Genomic DNA, 19,527 nt, shown 5'->3' with positions numbered 1-19,527 from the left:
TTGTTCAAAGCTGATCCGAGAGTTGTTGTCATAACAACAGTTCTGCTAGGTCAAACCTGATCGGGAGCAGGTTCAATTCACGTAAACAGGATTAGATCGGCTCAGTTCAAGCAAAGATAATACCGAAAGTATGTTCCGAATTTTCTTACAGTAGTAGTTATACACTTGGGAAAATGGTACATTTTTAAAACTATATATAAATATATAAAGTTATAGTTATTAATAAAATAAATAAAGTTATATATATTAATAAAACTTGCTAAATAAAAAATGCAATCTGCACCCTCGAAATTAAAGTACAAAGACTGTCACCTGGTGGTGCAAAGAGAAAACTTATTGATATGAACTTTTTAGATCGCTTTAGTACAAATTGTGTATAATAGAAATGCACTATATGTGACTTTTTTTTTAAAGCAATAATACATTTATGCAGTCATGAACATGTTTTGATAGTTAATATACCAGTGATTTGATGCTTCACAAAAGTTGCAGAAGCCTTTACCAATATAAAAATGCTTTTGTAAACAATCAGTTATTCTTTACACCGAATAAAAAAACTTTTCTAAATGTAGAACTAAATACATTGATTTGCATTGAAATACATGATGATACACTTCACACATGAAAGTGTAAAGCCTGCAGCTCACAACAAATGTGGAAGGTTATCGCGTGTCATATTTAACAAACCGTTTACTGCTAATTTGATGTAATTTTGCTTACGTGGATAATTGAATATTAATCAGATGATGTCATTACGCTGCTATGCCGTCAGCCAATCGCTGCATTGCTGATCATGATTTCGAGGATCAATAGATCTGTCCTTCACAACACACGCAGCGATCTCAGATCAGTTTATCCAGACATTCTCATCTGATTCGCGAACTTGTTTGAAGAACCAAATTAGCCAGAGATTAGTTATCAAGATTAAAAGATCCAGGATCTGCCAAATCATCTAAGATCATTTAAGCGAGGTACGAAGAACGGACCCCAGGTTAACGAGACCCATTGACTACCATAGAAGAAGAAAAACTGACTATGGAAGTCAATAGCCCCTTTCACACAGTGATACATAAAATTTACAGAACGACTTTACCTGTAAATTTAAAAAAAAAAAAAAAAGCGCTGTTCACACAGGTGAGGACGTTACGGAATTTTTACGGAAAAGACCGCTCACACATCTATTCCAAAATACCGGTAAATTCTGACATCATTAACCAGAAATGACCTCAAAATGGCTGGGCTTGTATTTGTAAACATTTGACTACATTACAAACTCTGTGAATGGATCAGTATTGTGAACAACTTCGATGAAAATATAGAGGAACACTTTTGCATGTCGAGATGTACATGATATGTGTGTGTGCTGGTGCTGCTTCACGGGCACACGCGACACGTCACGCAACTGAATGAAGCAGAGCTTGAAGGTAAACAAACAACGGCTTACCATAAGCAAATTATCGATAATTATTTAAACAGTTGGCATTAAGATAAACATATAAACATTTTCTGACTAACATCCAGCAGCTGAATGTGTCTGGAAAAGTATTCAAAGGCTTTTATTTTCATAAACCGCGCAGACGTGAATGCGTCTGACTGTTCTGATTGGCTAAAGTAGACATCTTACGTCAGCACGTTCTAGACGTGCACACGCTCTTTCTGGCAATCTTCCTTCTGCGTTCACACAGCGCAGCATTCCGGCAAATTACCGGTAATGTTACAACTTCTCTTTCCGGAAAATAGCCAGAATGAATTTACCATTATTTTCAAAAAGGGCCTGTTCACACATACAGACCTTTCAGGAAAATTACCGGTAATTTTCAAAAACCAGCATTTTTCAAAACATCTTCTTTTGTGTTCAACAGAAGAAAAGAAACTCAAACAGATTTTGAACAAGCAAATAATGATCAAGTGATGACAGTATCTATTTCTGGGTGAACTATCCCTTTATTGGGCCACACTGTACTGTACATTTTCTAAATACTAACAACATAATAATAATAATAATAACAATAATAATAAAGCATTACTATTTCCAAGGTGACTTACATGAGGGTTTGACTTCTCGTCGTGTTTGTTGGCGTGATACTGGTTGTATCCTTCCTGTAGGATTCCCTGATGTATCCGCATGCTGTTTCCACGACGAGACAGGTACGGGTTATACTGGGGAGTCTGATCCCCCAAGAGCATGCTGGGAACAGCTTTGGCACTGTTGGGTAACAAATGTGGCAACAAGGTTTGCAAGGAGCTGGGTTTGGGGACGGTTTCCCTGCTGGTGCTGGCGCTCTGGTCTTCAGTCCCGCGTGTGGAGTTCAGGACTCTGGTCAACATAGACATGAGACGAAACTCGTGGTCTCGCTCTTGTTTGGCGCGTCTCTCCTCCTGTTGCTCCCTCCGTTCCTCTGCCCGAGCCTCCTGCCGCATACGGGCTTCCTCCAGAGCGAGGAAACGCTCTTCTGCTGTCTGCTGCCAGCTTAGATACCCAGCCAGAGCGCTGGATAACACCCCGTCATTTGGGCGAACCACCCGGCGCCGCTTCCTCTGATGGAACGATCCGGAAACCCCTTCTTGGTCGCAATGGGTACCTCCACCATCTCTCATCGCCATGGGAGCTGTTGCGGGAGATACACCCGCACCTGAGGAACCCGTCATGTTCTGGTCACTGCAATCTATGGTGGGGTGATAGGAAAAACTGGGTGAACAGGATAAAATAATTCACTCATACTGTAGTTATAACTATACTTTCCCAGTGTATTAACAATTCCAATCATTTTTTTTATCACAAGTATTCTAAAAGGGGATCTATTATGCCCCTTTTTACAATATGTAAAGTCTCTGATGTCCCTAGAGTGTGTATGTGGAGTTTACCACACAAATAATGTTGAAACCTTTACAGTTTGAAACGCCACATTCACAAGGGGCGTCAGCATCAACCCTTACTATTCAATTTGAATGGGTGAGGTCAGGCGTTGCCGAACTGCATATGGATCCATCGGTGCCTTTTCAGTGTTGTTGCTCACAGCAGAAGTTGGGACTCTCTGAACTTTTCAAGCACCAATGAAAGCGTCAGCCAGTCAGATCGCTGTATGCAAATACACCAGCTCAGACAGTAGTCGATTGCGGAATAATTTCATTGGCTAACGCTGTTATGCCGATCACGTCAGCTCAAACTTCAGACATGCCCTCTGTCAAGCGTTGATTCTGAAGCCATGTGTGAAGCAGGAGAAACTGTCCATTTCAGGCTTTGATCCAAATTGTGGAATTTTGGTAACTGTCGCTTTAATTCAAATGAGACTGTGCTCTTTTTAAAAGAAGGCAGAGCTACAAACGCCTGTGTCAGCATAGTGGCAGATTCAAAAACAAGACTAACATCATATGCTAATGTGAGTGAGATCTTGCTAATGGTCGGTACTTTCCCAGTCTGATGACAATATATAAAGGGAGAATGTCAAGTGCTTCCGCAGAGACTATAAAATATTAAAGTAAATACATTTTTACCATTTTTACCAGCTGATATACACATACAGTTGAAGTCAGAATTATTAGCCCCCTATGAATTTTATTTTCTTTTTTAAATGTTTCCCAAATGATGCTTAACCGTGCAAAGACATTTTCACAGTATATCTGATAATATTTTATTTCTTCTGTAGAAAGTCTTATTTGTTTTATTTTGGCTAGAATAAAAGCAGTTTTTTTATTTTTTTATTTTAAGGACAAAATTATTAGCCCCTTTAAGCTAATTTTTTTCTCGATAGTTTACAGAACAAACCATCGTTATACAATAACTTGCCTAATTACCCTAACCTGCCTAGTTAACCTAATTAACCTAGTTAAGCCTTTAAATGTCACTTTAAGCTGTATAGAGGCGTCTTGAAAAATATCTTGTCAAATATTATTTACAGTCATCATGGCAAAGATAAAATAAATCAATTATTAGAAATGAGTTATTAATACTAGTATGTTTTGAAATGTGTTGAAAAAATCTTCGCTTTGTTAAACAGAAATCGGGGAAAAAAATAAACAGGGGGGGTAGATAATTCAGGGGGGTTAATAATTCTGACTTCAACTATATATATTATATTACATGTATACATATGACTGTTGCCACACAATTGTTACATAACAGGTCCCCTTTAAATTGTATGGTCAAATATGCAAATTATGCATTATTTAAATAAATATGTGCATGCATAATCATTTGCATTTGCATAAGCTAAAAAACTTAGTTGGAGAAAACGGGCATTGAAAATGTGTTGAAACCTACAGACACTCACTGATAAAGTGTGAAAAAATAAATACTGAAAGCGCTTTACAAAAATAACTTTATAAAAAAACAAAAAGCATAAAATTCTGAATATGACAGGTGTGTGTTTTTCTCTGTAGTCTTATTTTAAAATGACAAATTCCCTCTCACCCTCAAACCCTTATGATTTTTTCACAAATGAAGACACTTTGAGAAATGTTGGAAGCCGGTAGCCATTGGACTTAATGTATGATACCTCAAAGTCAAGGGTTTCATTGTGGAAAAATGCATTTACTAATAAAACGCATAATTTGAATGTCCTGAAGATTACATAATAAATGTGCTAAATAAATGCATAACATGCATACAAAATAACTACATTATTGGATTGATTTAAATAAGATGTTGCAAACTGTGCTCATTTGAATTTTAAAAGTTGCAAGAATGACATTGGCAGTCATGGGATATGAATGAAGAATTGTTCAAATAAATAATCTGCTTTGAGAATACAAACAGTGGCATAACTGTTCATCTAATTTATGTCCGTCAAAGCAAAAACTCCACTGATCATATTCAACCCTCACTAAGAGATCCAACTGTAATCGGATTCATTCGCAGCGATAAATGAAAATTATTGCATTATTTTTTTTTGTCCATATTTATGAAGTCACTATTCATTTTCAATGTGTGGCAAAAAAAGTATATAATATAACATTCTGTATTACAATTAACGCAAATGATGGCAAAATGTTGACTGTCAAAATGTCATTTAAATTCATTGTGTAATTTTAAGAATTACACAGTGCCACTAAGTAGCATCACATATATTTGCACATATTCCTGACACAGTATTTGATTGATGTTTTTGAGGTAAAATTTTTATTTTGAACAGCTCAATCAAAATAGTATCTTATAAAATTATGTAATGTAATGTAATGTAATGTGTATTTATATAGCGCATTTATTGTGTATGGCCATACATCCAAAGCGCTTCACAATCATGAGGGGGGGTCTCTCCACACCACCACCAGTGTGCGGCATCCACTTGGATGATGCGACGACTACCCACAGGACAACGGCGCCAGTGCGCTCACCACACACCAGCTATTGGTGGAGTGGAGAGACAGTGATAGAGCCAATTCGGTGGAAAGGGATGATTGGGAGGCCATGATCGTTAGGGCTACCTCAAAGTCAAGGGTTTGATTGTGGCAAAATGCATTTACTAATTAAACGCATCATTTGAATGTCCTGAAGATTACATAATAAATGTGCTAAATAAATGCATAATGTGCATACAAAATAACTGCATTATTGGATTGATTTAAATAAGATGTTGCAAACTGTGCTCATTTGAATTTTAAAAGTTGCAAGAATGACCTTGGCAGTCATGGGATATGAATGAAGAATTGTTCAAATAAATAACATGGTATTACATTAATTGTCGAAGGGGAAAGTATGCATATAAAATGAGTAGAATTAAGCAGAAAAAATACTTTCCCTTTAAACATCATTGTTTATTATGCTTCATATGCATTTACATATCTAGGCCTATATCTATAACCATCTCTCTATGCATCTATATGTATATACAGTATGAATGAAGGTGTACATGCCTGTAAAGTGCATTTTGTGTACATCATGCAGCTCTATTCGTGCACAGCGTGTTTTATACCTGATGGGGAACAGATGACATGCGCGTTTCCCTGCTCTCCGTCCATCTCCGCGCTCTCCTCCGCGTTTTGCACGGCTTGTTTGTGCTCCCCGCCGGCCTCCTCATCTTCATCAACAGGTCCAAACTCATACAGCATCTCAGGCTGAGCCGCTTCATCGTCCGAGCTCATCACCTCCGTCTTGATCTCCAGCATCTCGACGGTTCTGGATGGGTGCCCGGGAGCCTCTGACCCCTGCTGTCCGATCACCTGGTTCCCCGTCGCACCGCCCCATAAAGGCAGAGTGGAGCCTGAAGTGGCGGCGGATCGGTTACTCTGCGCCCGCTCCATGAGCTCGTAATACCGCGCGGATCGCAGGGTCTTCTGCTTGTACTCCAGCTTCAACTTTTTGATCTTCTCCCGGCACTGGTCCCCTGTCCGGTTGATGCCCTTCTGCCGCAGAGTGCTGGCGATCCTGTTGAACACATGCTGGTTTCTCAGACAGGTCACTAGCTCGGTTTGGACAGGAACGTCCGACCAGATCTGCAACAGCTCCAAGACCTCCGGCTCCGACCAGTTGCTGCCGCGTTCATACTTTTTACCGTAAACGTGAATCAGATGCATTGCAGCAGTACAAACAAAGCTACGGTGTTGTATTTATAGGATGTTCATGCATTGGTATGGCGACTGCGATTGCGTAAATAAAAGCAAATGCATTAACACGCTAAAACTCCCACTTGTGAGTTCCTGTAATCATCAATCATCTAACACGAGCACTTGTACTTTACCCGGACTGGAAGCAGATTCCTTTACTTTTTAAAGACAGTCTGGCTGTATTTCCAGCCCGTTGCTTTTGTTCTTTATTCAAACAAGTCCTGATACATCCGGGTTCACGGCACATGCGTGCTGTCCTTATTCCGGGATAAATTTGGACCGTGACAACAAAGAACGGCGCTGCGCATGCGCTGAACGTTGGGGCAAGGTTCGGGTTTGTTGCGTGTTTGCGCCATCTAGTGCTTACACTAGCGTGTTTGCGTTGCATTACATGTTTATTTTTAATTCGCTTGTTTATTTGTAAGTTAATAATAAGAGTAAAAGGGCCTGGTTAACTCCCTTCAAATACACTATTAATATTAAAATGAGGGAAATTCGTTTTAAAATACAAAAAACAATTTATCCAGTAAAATCGTCATTATCAAAGTACATTAAAAAGGAGGATATCTGTGGTTTCTGCAATGCAGATAAAGAGAGCCTTTGTCGTTTATTTTTTGAATGTAACGTTGTAAACAATTTTTGGAAGGATCTAGCCAAATATATTTTTAAAATGACAAAACTTAGTTATTATTTTACATTAAAAAATATTGGTAACACTTGTTTTCAATGGTCCATTTGAGTATCTGTTGATACTGCTCCTTCAACAGACATTTAACTGACTTTAAGACACTAAGCAACATGTCAACACCTTACAGTCTATGGTCAACACATTAAACCTAACCCCAACCTCAGTCTAACAGTCTACTTATAGTCTAATAAGGATTAATTGCAATGTAGCTTAAATTCAACAAACAGACCATCAAAATAAAGTGTGACATACTTTTTTTTATTATGAAAACAAATCCAACAAAACTCTTGAATTTATTGTTAATTGCTTTATTTTACAGGCAAAATTTGTTGAAAAGCAACAAATCTGAGATTTGTGTCAGTTATAATTTCACTTTTTTTATTCCCCTGTCAATATTTAAAAACATTGGATGTAGAAATGCTTTAAATGCTATGCTTTGTGGATTAAATTGAATTAAATTATTATTATTACCATTGTTATAATAGTTTTTATGTTTCACCTCTTATATTGTGTTGTATGTTTGTTCCTGATGGTTTATGCAATAAACAAACAAATTAAATCTTGTTTATTTGTAATAATTAAAGTGTGTTGGGATTTGTAAATGTTGCTGATCATGAGTTTTCTAAGTGGAGTCACAAGGGAGTCCATGGGGATTTTTCAATAATTAATATATTAATAAGTTTTTACAATGATCAGAAAATCACTCAATATCGAAAATGTACATTTGATTCAAATGAATTATACAATTTAACTAAAGGTGAATACATACATTTGTAAATATCACGTAAATAAATACAGGACTATAGTGAGTAGAAAAATCTAATAACAATCTATCAAGAATAAATATTTATGATAGTAACATCTAAAAAAATTTGCCCTGCATTACATAATAAATGAACATATACGTGTGTTTTTATTATTTAAGATATGTGCTTTTTTAAAAATGTATTTTATTTTCATTAGCCAAAAAGGCTAAAGTGCAATGATGCTGGTCCCAATTACCCAATGAGGGCTAAACAAGTTGGAAAGTTAAATAAAGAACTCATAGTTCATATTTGTTAGGATAAGCTTCAGTCTTAAAACAGAAAACTTTTCTTTCATTTCATTTACTTTGTTAAAGGTCACAATTGTGTAACATATTTGCTTTATTTGACTTTTATCTTATTTTGTAAAGTTGAAGTCAGATTTATTAACCCCCCTGAATTATTAGCCCCTCTGTTTATTTTTCCAATTCCTGTTTAATGGAGAGAAGACTTCTTCAACACATTTGTAAGCATAACAGTTTTAATAACTCATCTCTAATAACTGACTTATTTTATCTTTGCCATGATGACAGTAAATAATATTTGACTAGATATTTTTCAAGACACTTCTATACAGCTTAAAGCGACATTTAAAGGCTTAACTAGGTTAATTAGGTTAACTAGGCAGGACAGGGTAATTAGGCAAGTTATTGTATAACGATGGTTTGTTTTGTAGACTATCGAAAAAAAATTGCTTAAAGGGGCTTATAATTTTGACTGGTGGTTAAAAAATTAAAAACTGCTTTTATTCTAGCCGAAATAAAACAAAAATAATTTCTCCAGAGGAAAAAATATTATCAAACATACTGTGAAAATTTCCTCGCCCTATTAAACATAATTTGGAAAATATTTAAAAAAGAAGAAAAAAAATCAAAAAGGGGGGCTAATAATTCTGACTTCAACTGTATATATTAATAATTACTTATTTTCAGGTACAATGTCTGTGCATTTGTTTTTTGTAGTCTATAGTTTTCCAACAAACAAGGAAACAAAAATAAATTAGAAATAAATAATAAAAATATGGGAGCTCCAGGGACTTACAAAATCAGCCTATAGCCAGAGTAAAGCTTGGTCAGCACAGATAGAAACCTTAAGGAAAATTTTGTTTTCATTTGTGACCAGCATGCTGCTGCTTTGAGAATACAAACAGTGGCATAACTGTTCATCTAATTTATGTCCGTCAAAGCAAAAACTCCACTGATCATATTCAACCCTCACTAGGGGATCCAACTGTAATCTAATTCATACGCAGCGATAAATGAAAATTATTGCATTATTTTCTTGTCCATCTTTATGTATAGTCACCATTTATTCTCAATCTGTGGCAAAAAAAGTATATAACATTCTGTATTATATTTAACACAAATGATGGCAAAATGTTGACTGTCAAAATGTCATTTCAATTAATTTTGTAATTTAAAGAACTACACAGTGCCACTAAGTAGCATTGAATATGTTTGCACATATTCCTGGCACAATATTTGATTGAGGTTTTTGAGGTAAAATGTTTATTTTGAACAGCTCAATCAAAATAGTATCTTATAAAATTATGTACCACAGTGTAAACAGCAAGAATCAGTCCAAAGCACTTGAAAAATGTCGATAAAATATAAAAAAGCCTTTATTGACATTGCTATTCCTTAAAACTGTGCCTACATGTTTCAGCAAACAACTGCCTTCATCAGGGTAACAGTGGTCAGGTGCATCTGGAGTTTCTTATGAATGCTATGGTCTCAACATGACTCATCAATATCTAAACAATACTAAGATAATATATTGAACACAAGGTCAACTCAACAATCATCATTAAATCAGCATTGAGAGAGGGAGAAAGAAACACCTAATGGAAAAAAAAGAAAAAGAAAAAAGATGATGAGTGTTATGTAACATATTTCTCAAATAATACAACATGCTTATTACCCAAAGAACACCACATCACATTATTTAAGCTACCCCTGAGCACTTTTTGTGTGATCTTGGATTTATACTATAGTACTTTCTACAAAGATTTAGTTTTGCTCAATATTTTGAGGAACGTAAACAAAAACAACGGTCCCAACATCTTTCCTAATTTACCTTTTTAATTTCTACAGCTTTCGAGAATCCAAAAAGTGCCACATATTGATGATTAATGTTATGATAGCTCTTTTAACATGAAGTTATGAGTGAATTGCTTCTTGTTACAGTTATCAAATAGTTTGATAACAAGCAAGAAAATGTTCATGGGCCAATGACATGACCACAGTGAAATAGTCTGTAGGCCTATTGTGAGTATCAGGGGCGGACTTAACCAGTAAGCGAGGTAGGGCCACTGGAAAATAGGGGTCCCCGACCAATGCCAAGAAGCCTATTAATTATCCTAAAGCTATTTTGTATTTTTTTTTCATCAAATGTAGTACAATCTGACTATAATCATTAAGATTGTAACATTATTACTTCTTTTCTAAACTAGGGGGCCCCTTGAATAGTAGAACGTTTCTTCAGAACTGCATGCAAATATTAAAATCTAATCACATATGGACAATTAACTGTACATAGTTTTTGAGCTAGCTTTATATTGGCAAATATATTGCATTTTATTTTATAAATTAAGAAGGTTCCACTTAATATATATTTTAAACGTAGTAAATATATTTCTTTTTAAAAAAAGAAAAAAAGAATCTAGAATGAAAGCAAACATCTAGAGAAAGAGAAAGAGAGTGTTTTGAGTTTCAATGCTAGGGCCCCATACCTGGAGGGCCTCTAAATCCCCAAGTCTGCCCCTGGTGAGTATCTAACCTAGTATTCGAAGTATAAAAGTCAGTGTCTTTGAGGTTTAATTGTTGATATTTGAAATGTGGAAATGTTAATCTAAGACGCAGTCTAATATTTTTTTTATTTATTTAAACTTATTTTGTCCTTGTTTTCCAGTGATGGGTTACAGCTGGAAAGGCATCTGCTGTGTAAAACATATGCTGGATAAGTTAGAGATTCATTCCTCTGTGGCGACTCCTGATTAACAAAAGGACTAAGCCGAAAAGAAAATGAATGAATTCATTAATTTTGTCCTTGTCTCAATACGTTATACAAAAATATATATGTTATGCTGTGTGTAAGCCTTTCTTCAGAACATTTATTGACTATTAAATAACTATTAAATAACCAGATTTTTCTAACAAAAAAGCTGTATTTGTTCTTGTCATAAATCTACTCTCATTCTCATTCATTTGATGATATTATTAAAAAAATGACTGAATCCAGCAGATGGAGCCAGCGAATCGCACACCCTAAATACACACAAAGCTGACGTACTTCCTGGGAATTGTAGGCCATTTGTGATTACCAGGGATTTGTGTACGGATGTATTACGGAGCCCGTTATGTCTATACAGAACAATAAAACTGAGGAGACCGATGACAAGTGACACCACAGAGGTTTTAATTTTATAACAGTTCGATAAGAAATATACCACACAGACGGGCAGATACGAGATTTATACATAATAAAAAATAAAGGACTACAGGAAGACGCGCGCGCTGTTGAAAGTTTCATCGATCTGCGCGCGCTCGCCGAGAGATGCTGAGTTGAGTTCGCGGGGTCTCGCGGAAGGGCGCGAATCCTCCGTAACGGTTTCTCGGTGGATGTACTTTTTATTTTGTGTCGTGAGCGGAGTTCAGTCCGGTGCTGTTGTCTGAAATGTGAGCCCGTTACCGGATTCCGAGGCTGTGCAAAGCGCAATGACAGCTCTAGGAGGGGTCAGCGGTCCCATTTCTGAGGTAAATGACAGTTCGTTTGTTTGTTTGTCGTTGTTCTGTGTAAACTGAGGTGAAGTTCAAGGTAAGAAAGTTTATATTAGCTAAATATATGTGTGGTCATCTTTTAAATTTTAACACAAATTAACGAAAGCAATTTTATACAATTTACTCAATTTTGGACAGTTTTGTGTAAGATATTATTGTGTTTGCCAGTTTATAAACAAAGTGACTGTCGAGTTTAGTTTTTTTATGCCGACATTTTGTTTATTTTGTTTTTAGCAATGATGTATGTGTTGTTTTGTAATATCGAAAAGCTAAATAGGACATTTATTTCAGAAATAGAAATTATTTAATCATGTGCACCTTTAAAATATATTAACAAATATGTTTTTATTCATTTAACGTTAACGTTAAGTATCGTTAACACACGAAAGGTGATATTTGACAAAAGGACAGATTTCACTTTCAATGAACCTACAACTAAAATGAACGGTAATGAGGCTGTCTTTCTCCTTTTGTCTTAAACGACAAACATCACGCACAATATTTTCAGTATTTATATTTTTTCTAAACTGACTCCACATCATCTGAAGGCTTTATTATCGTATTGCGCGCCTAGTGTTTCCAGCATAATATATTTATTTCAGTTGTTCGCTGTGATTTACGGTGCACGTGAGCACCTCTACCCCGTCAACCAGATGAAAATTGATAGTGTTGAGTGCAATAAATGTATTCACAGCAAGAATAAAGACACCATTATGATATTCTTTGTCTCTTAGTACTGTAGATCAGATGATGGTTATTATTATCAACCAATATTTTTATGCATAACAAAAAGTATCCTTTGACCTTTGTCTTGAAAGGTTAATATTGATGGCAGGTTTGATTATGAAACCTGGATATGTTCTCTGAACAGGCAGAGTGGTCATTTAATGTTGCCTTCCTGATGAGAGAGAGAGAGAGAGAGGGAGGAAAAAAGGTAGAGCTTAACAGTGTATATGTGCGTGCACTGTCTGTCCCTGTCTAATGAGTGACTAAGCACTTCAGTTCCTGCCCCTACCAAGCCATCATGGATCATTAAAGCTTTAGTAGTTGTAGTTGTGTTTGATGAGCAGTTATTAAGGCATAGTAATTACTGTTCTTTCTTCCCCAGAGAGCACGCTATAAAAATTTGGCCCTCCTATCCAGCATACAGTAGCATCGCCCAGGATATCGCCTCTTGCGAGCATGCAATCTGTTAGATCCTCGGAGACAGCAAGATAATCTTACTTTACATTTGATTCGGGCCCTAACGAGTGCTCGAGTCATTAAATATGAAAAATAAGTCATTTGAAGTGTTGAATGAAGATTGATGACCCGACCTCTAAAAAGATCCAGAAGTTCTGTGTGACTGACTTCACAGTAATTTGAATGTCAGTCTGGATTCTGTTCCTGAAACATCAGGGATTTGTGATTTACTGGAAATGCACTCTGTAATTTTCGGTTCTAGGAATGCTGTTGATAACCAATTATTTTGATTGTTTCTGGTCAATGTTGCGGTTGCAACACAATTACCCGAATTCCCTCTGGCCTGGTTCCACATTCTGCTTGTAAGCAGACGACCACTTAGTTACGAAACGAAAAGCAACACAAAGTCCTTATCAGACCTAATGAAGACGAAAAGGCCATATACCTACTGCATCTAAATTCAGTACTCACTTCACCTATATAATGCTTAATCCTGTTCAATAATTTACCTACAAATCCATTCCACAACCTAAATAAGCTGAAAAAAATTGATGTAGCGACAACTGCATTTATAAATGTTTTAGTGTACAAAACCAAACTTGTTAATTACATATTTAAACATGCATCTCTTGCAAGGAAGCAAGCTTCATTTTGACTGATTAGCATTGCCAGAACTATCTAAGAAACCATAAATAAAAACAAGCTCATTATTAATAAAATCTCAAATGCTTCATCCTATGAATGATTGGTTCATATTCAAAACACAGCCATGAAAATCATAGGAATAAAACAATACGAACCCATACAGACTCTATATGAACAGGCGGTCATGAGAAGAGCAATAAATATTAGTGCTGATTCCAAACATCCTCATTTTCAGTGAATATCAGTTGTTACCATCAGGAAAAAGACGGTCAATGTGTAAAAGCAATAGATTGAAGCTTTCATTTGTTCCTACCTCGATAAAACAGTTGAACTCTACCAAGAACAATGCACCTGTATAGCACCTGACTGTGTTCTGTGCTTTATATATTTCATATTTATATATTAATAATGATCTTATTCTGTAAACAATGTATGTTCTTAATTGTTTGTTCTTAATTGTTTTATTTATTTTATTGTCTGCTTAGAGCAACGTTGTATCACCTTTTTGCCAAAATGTCCCCTCGAGGACAAATAAAGTTTATCTTAAGTCCTATCCTAATTAAGCCACCAAAATATAACAACCCACACCTGCCTATAATATTAACTCAGGGTATCTGCGGGGTCTTAAAAAGTCTTAAAATGTCTTAAATCTCAAATGCTAAATTTTAGGCCTTAAAAAGTCTTAAATCTACTGAAATATTGTGTTGTAGGTAAATCTTCAATTGAGCTATTTCAAATATGTCACTTCCATAATGGAGAGATATCACGTCCATAACAAAGCTTTTCCCTCAAAAATGCAAAAATGTCAAATGAAATAGTTAATGATTTTTGTTTTACAGTGAGCTAACTCTTCCTTTTGGATAGCATTGTTGGAATTGCTCTTAAATGAATCGTGTTTTTGACTCTCAAATTGCTGTTGACTTGGATTCATGAAACATTATAAATCTTTGAAGGTCTTCTGGCTAAGAAAATGTCACCTAAATTTGGGATGACTTCAGGGTTTGTATTAGATTGGTAATTTATTTTAATTTAATAGTTGATTAATTTTGGGTGAATTGTATCTTTAAAGGATTAGCTCACCCCAAAGTGAAAAAGCTGTCTGTAATTACTTTACTCTCATGTCATTTCAATCCATTGTAGGCATGGGGCGGTGTAAGATTCTGACAGTATGATAACCTTGGATAAAAATATCACGGGTTCACGGAATTGTGATTACTGCTCTAAAATATGTTCTTTTAAAATTGGATAATTTGGATTAAAAATAGCAATTTTTTCCCAATACAACACAATATATTTTATTTTAAGAAACATTTAAAATATTTGGAACAGTAAAAATGTCACGCTAAATAATGAAAATGAATGATTTACTTCTGTCTTCATTAGTTTAAAAAACACAGATTTTTTTTTTTTTTTTTTTTTTTTTTTTTTACTAGTTGAAAAGTTATCTTTGCATATCTTTTATTTCTTTGGATATAAATTAAGCCTCTGCACTGTTCAGCTCTATAGCACGCTTGGATGTTGATTTATAAGCAATTTGTTTTTCGGATGATTGCTGGCCAGCAAAGACTGACCAGTAGCTTTAGATGTGGACATACTGTTGTTTGCCCTAAAACAACGGTTGTAACAAAACATTAAGAGATTAAACTTATATATAAGCTAACAGTAAAACAGAAAACATTAGCGGTTTTAATACCTTGACTTTTCCAAACCGAGGTAAACATTGAAATCGGTTATCGTCCCATGCCTAATCCACTGAGACATTTATTAATCTTTGTAACATAAATTAAGATATTTTGGATGAAAAGCGAGAGCTCCCTCAACCTCAATAGAGAGCAATGCTCACAAAACAGTCAGAAAAGGAACCAAAGACATTGTCAAAACATTCATTGTGACTTCCGTGGTTCAACTGTAATACAAAGTTCCTTTTCTGGACTTCAAACATCTTGCGACCATTGCTTAAGTGTGATGTCACGCAAAGTGGCTTTCGGGTCCAATCTCTGTATCAAACTGTATGGTCGAGACTCAACAAATGGTTATATTAAATGTTTACAAAGCCATGTCATACTTTCGAAAATCATGATCGCAATAAATATATCCATGCCTAATATCCAATGGCCAGAAATTGATTCATGTTTTTAGAAATTGTTAAAATACTGTCGTGTGCACCATGATTTTATATAACATCTACTTTAATGTATGATATGGCTATTTTCTCAATTCAGATGAGTAGGGCCTTGGACCTGGAAACAGTATTCTTTACATCACGAGTCACGACTTAACAAGCGGATATAGGATGTGGGAGCTCTCAGATTTCATCTAAAATATGTTCATTCATTTTCTCATGTTTTCAGGGAATTAGAATGACAAAAGTGTGAGGATTAATTACTAATTTAAGTTTCACTTTTGGGTGAACTTATCCTTTAAGCTAAGAAAAGTGCTTAATAAGCACCACTTATAATAAGTGGACATGGCAACATTTCAAAAGTACATTTAGAAATAACATTTTGGTCAACAATAGGGGATACCCACAGTATGTCAGGACATCGCAATGGTTTTTACAGTGTCAGTTATTACAAAGTCATGTTGTTTACACTGAATTAGGACTGCTCAACATACTGTATCATTTTAGCATCAATATCACAATGTGCTTATCCCCAATGTCGAATAAGGATTATGGTTGACCATAAACAACAGTTCTGAACACGTGTCATTTGTGGATTAAATTAAAGGTTTAACCATAATTGAGAGAAAGTTTATCATCACACCTGTGACTGCGGAATCATTTCAAGCAAGATTGTCGCTTTAACAAAGATTATTTAATTGTAATTATTTTTTTATACTTTGATTTCTAGACCACAATGTGATTTTATATTGAATTATTGAATATTTTTACCTGAAAAATATTAGACTCCGCTAAAATCCACAAAGCACTGTTTTAACTTTGTTTTATTGGATTCATCTGGGCTTGTTATTTGTGTATTTTATTTTACGCAGATGCACTCTCCTACAAAATAATTTCATTCAATCTAAAATTATAAACAATTTCCAAATATCTGTTTAAATTGTATTCATATATATCGGAGAAAGAAAAACATACTGCAATGTCAATTTTATCCAATATTGTGCAGCACTACACTGAATAATAATTTAATTTAGAGAAATCACTCTTGTATTAAAATGCAATTGTTACACCTGAAACCTTACAAAGGCTAGCCCCGTTTGTATGTCAGAACAGCAACTGACTTGGAATCAACAGCCTTTCTGTCACATCACATCTAACATGTGTTGCGCTCTAAAGGTGAGCCCTTCATTACCTCCAACGTTTATCTATTAGAAGAAGCTTTCACAAGTGGCTGCCTTATTAAATTAGTCTTGTCGAGACAGGCGAAGATTGAAAATAGGGGACGGTTAACCTGAATGGCAGCTATTTGACAATGCTGAAAATGGCTTACGCTTAAGAGTGCTAAAGGCGGCAAATCATTTTCCAAGAACTGACCTCTTTTCTATTGCCTGCCTTGTATCTGTCTTAGCTGCTAATAGGCTGACTCCTCTTAAATGAACTTAATTAAATCTATTAACTGGTTAAAACAATTGATTGGGTTTAGAAATTACGGCCATTGCTTTTGCAAATACTGTAAAACGTGCAGGGTACAGTATCTCTCACTCTCTCTAACTCGCTTCCTTTCTTTCTTTCTCTCATTTTCTGTGCTTGCGGAGGTGTGACATTCACAGGTTCCATCAGTAAGACACACATGGTTTTCTCCTCTTTCCTCTCCAGCTCACTGCACTGTGCCAGGCCTTAATGAGCTCTGTAATGCAGATTTTAGACGTGACGATTTGTTTGTTTTTTCAGTAGGCCTTTTACCAAGATCCCCTCTTCTTCCTACCAGGAGCCGCTATTTAAATGCTAAACTCAGCATTGTAGCCGTCATACTCCGAGGAATAGTTTTCCTAATGACATTCTGTTGTTGTTTCAAAAGACATTATGCTATAATTTTTAACACCTATGCTTAGGCCTTGTGCTTCAATTTGAGCTGGAGAATACTATGCATTTGCATGCTTGCTTGCTGTCATTGAAAGCACACGGCAGGCTTTGTTGTTCATGCTCTGTTTTCTTTTAGAGGGTTTCAGGGTTATACACCGAGCCCTGAGCCAAACTTTGAGCTTATTTACAGAGTCAGCAAGAACCGAGCTGTCTCTGAGGAGCTGCTCCAGTCTCATGGGACTCTCTCTGTTGCCATGTTGGAGAGCTTCTCTGATAGATGGTGCAATACTCAAGCTACATGGTCATCATTCCAAAGTATAGGCTGTCAAATCTTGTAGATAACGTCTTCTGTCTTTCTCTGACCCTGTCTGTTGTTCCTAAAATGATTACCTGGTAGAAGAAGGAATCAAGGGGGGTTGTAAAAGTAGTCCACTGAACATATGATCCATGTGTGCGGTTCCGTGTTTTTTGGAGTAGACTTCGATTCTTGACTCCTAATTTTGGATTTTTGACTCCATTTGCATTCACTTAAAAAAGCGCAAGGATTAAACATGCTGTATCATATCTCGCTTTACACAATGCTACTGCATCAATTGCACCATTACATTGTGCAGTTCTCCTCTGGTCAGACAAAACCAGCAGTAAATCATCTGCATTCAAAACACAAAAAACCTAGTTATCAACCTACACTTTTTTTAAAGCATATTTTAATTGTCTAGTTTAGATAATTTAGAAAATTACATTGCACTCTTGGAGACAGAAAGTCAAAATATCAATTTATTATGTTTAATGGAAATGTTTAATGGAAAGAGGTGTAGCAGTTAATTAACAAAGAAAAAAAAACACCTAAATTAAGCCCAAATATATATATATATATATATATATATATATATATATATATATATATATATATATATATATATATATATATATATATATATAAATAAATTGTCAAAATATATATTTTAATATAAATGTTTGATACTTGAATACTGTATCTAATGAACAAAATAATCTTTTACAGCTGATGGTCACGCAAGGTATGACCCAAATCTGCGGTTGTTCTTTTTTTTTGACGCTCCAACTGATCAATAAACAAAATTGCTTTTCCATTGGATTTAAGGACCAAATAAATATTAAAGCCCATACACAAAATATTTAACTTAATTCATACTTTACAACCTTAAAATATAAAATAAAAGCAGTGTGACAGACTGTGCCTTTAAGCATATATATATATATATATATATATATATATATATATATATATATATATATATATATATATAGGGGTACTTTTCAGAACAAGCCTGGGTTGGTGAAGAGTACTGTTCTGGATGCTTTTTGATAAAAGCTATGCAGTTTTACTTGTGTTTTGTTTACCTTTTTCAAAACACACAATACAAATTTTACCAAAAAAAGATGTCATAGCAGTTTGTAACAGGGAGGAATGGTTGCAAAATATTGATGACAAAGTCTTTTTTTCTGGGTGAATCCTTTAAGGTTATGAGTAAATAATTATTAAAATTTCACACACAGCTCTAATGTGGCTTCAAAAGATTTGGCATACAGATCACACTACTTTTCTGAAACTTTTATGTTGCTTTGATGCCCTTTTTGATATATTAAAGAGTCATTTTCTCTCTTGTAATTGCATGAAAGAACAGAAAACCGTCAGCAAATTTCTGTTTCACACAAGAAAGTGAATCTCCCAGGCATGGACGACAGGAGGGTGAATAAATGATGAATACAGGATGTCATTTTTCGGCGAACTAAGACGAGCAAAATCAGCAAGAGATAGATCTTATGTCGCTTTTATGAGCTTGCTCTATATACAAGCGTTCAGCAAGTGGGTACAAGTTGTGAAACGCGCAACCTCCTTCTTGTCCTACAAAGTGTTGT

General features: G+C 35.4%; 2 protein-coding genes across 4 annotated transcripts in view; one reads left to right on the top strand and one right to left on the bottom strand.

Annotated features, from left to right (window-relative positions):
* accs (1-aminocyclopropane-1-carboxylate synthase homolog (Arabidopsis)(non-functional)) overlaps positions 1–6,775 on the bottom strand; it is a 28,448-nt gene extending 21,673 nt beyond the window's left edge. Inside the window, exons 1-2 of the mRNA NM_001014323.4 lie at positions 5,913–6,775; positions 2,047–2,666 (exon numbers count right to left, since the gene is read on the bottom strand). Coding sequence (NP_001014345.3) covers positions 2,047–2,187 — 141 coding nt within the window. The 5' untranslated portion in view covers positions 2,188–2,666; positions 5,913–6,775. The remainder of the gene's footprint in view (positions 1–2,046; positions 2,667–5,912) is intronic.
* A 4,564-nt stretch (positions 6,776–11,339) lies between these two features.
* The window catches only part of furinb (furin (paired basic amino acid cleaving enzyme) b), a 161,985-nt gene continuing 153,797 nt past the window's right edge, over positions 11,340–19,527 (top strand). Inside the window, exon 1 of one of the 3 annotated variants that reach the window (XM_073942170.1) lies at positions 11,340–11,789. The gene's annotated coding sequence lies outside the window, so the exon portion shown is untranslated. 3 annotated transcript variants of the gene reach the window in all.

The sequence above is a fragment of the Danio rerio genome, chromosome 25 (genome assembly GCF_049306965.1).
Source record: "Danio rerio strain Tuebingen ecotype United States chromosome 25, GRCz12tu, whole genome shotgun sequence".
NCBI lineage: Eukaryota > Metazoa > Chordata > Actinopteri > Cypriniformes > Danionidae > Danio > Danio rerio.
Note: the sequence above shows the minus strand (reverse complement) of the source record. Positions and strands in the feature narration are given on the sequence as shown.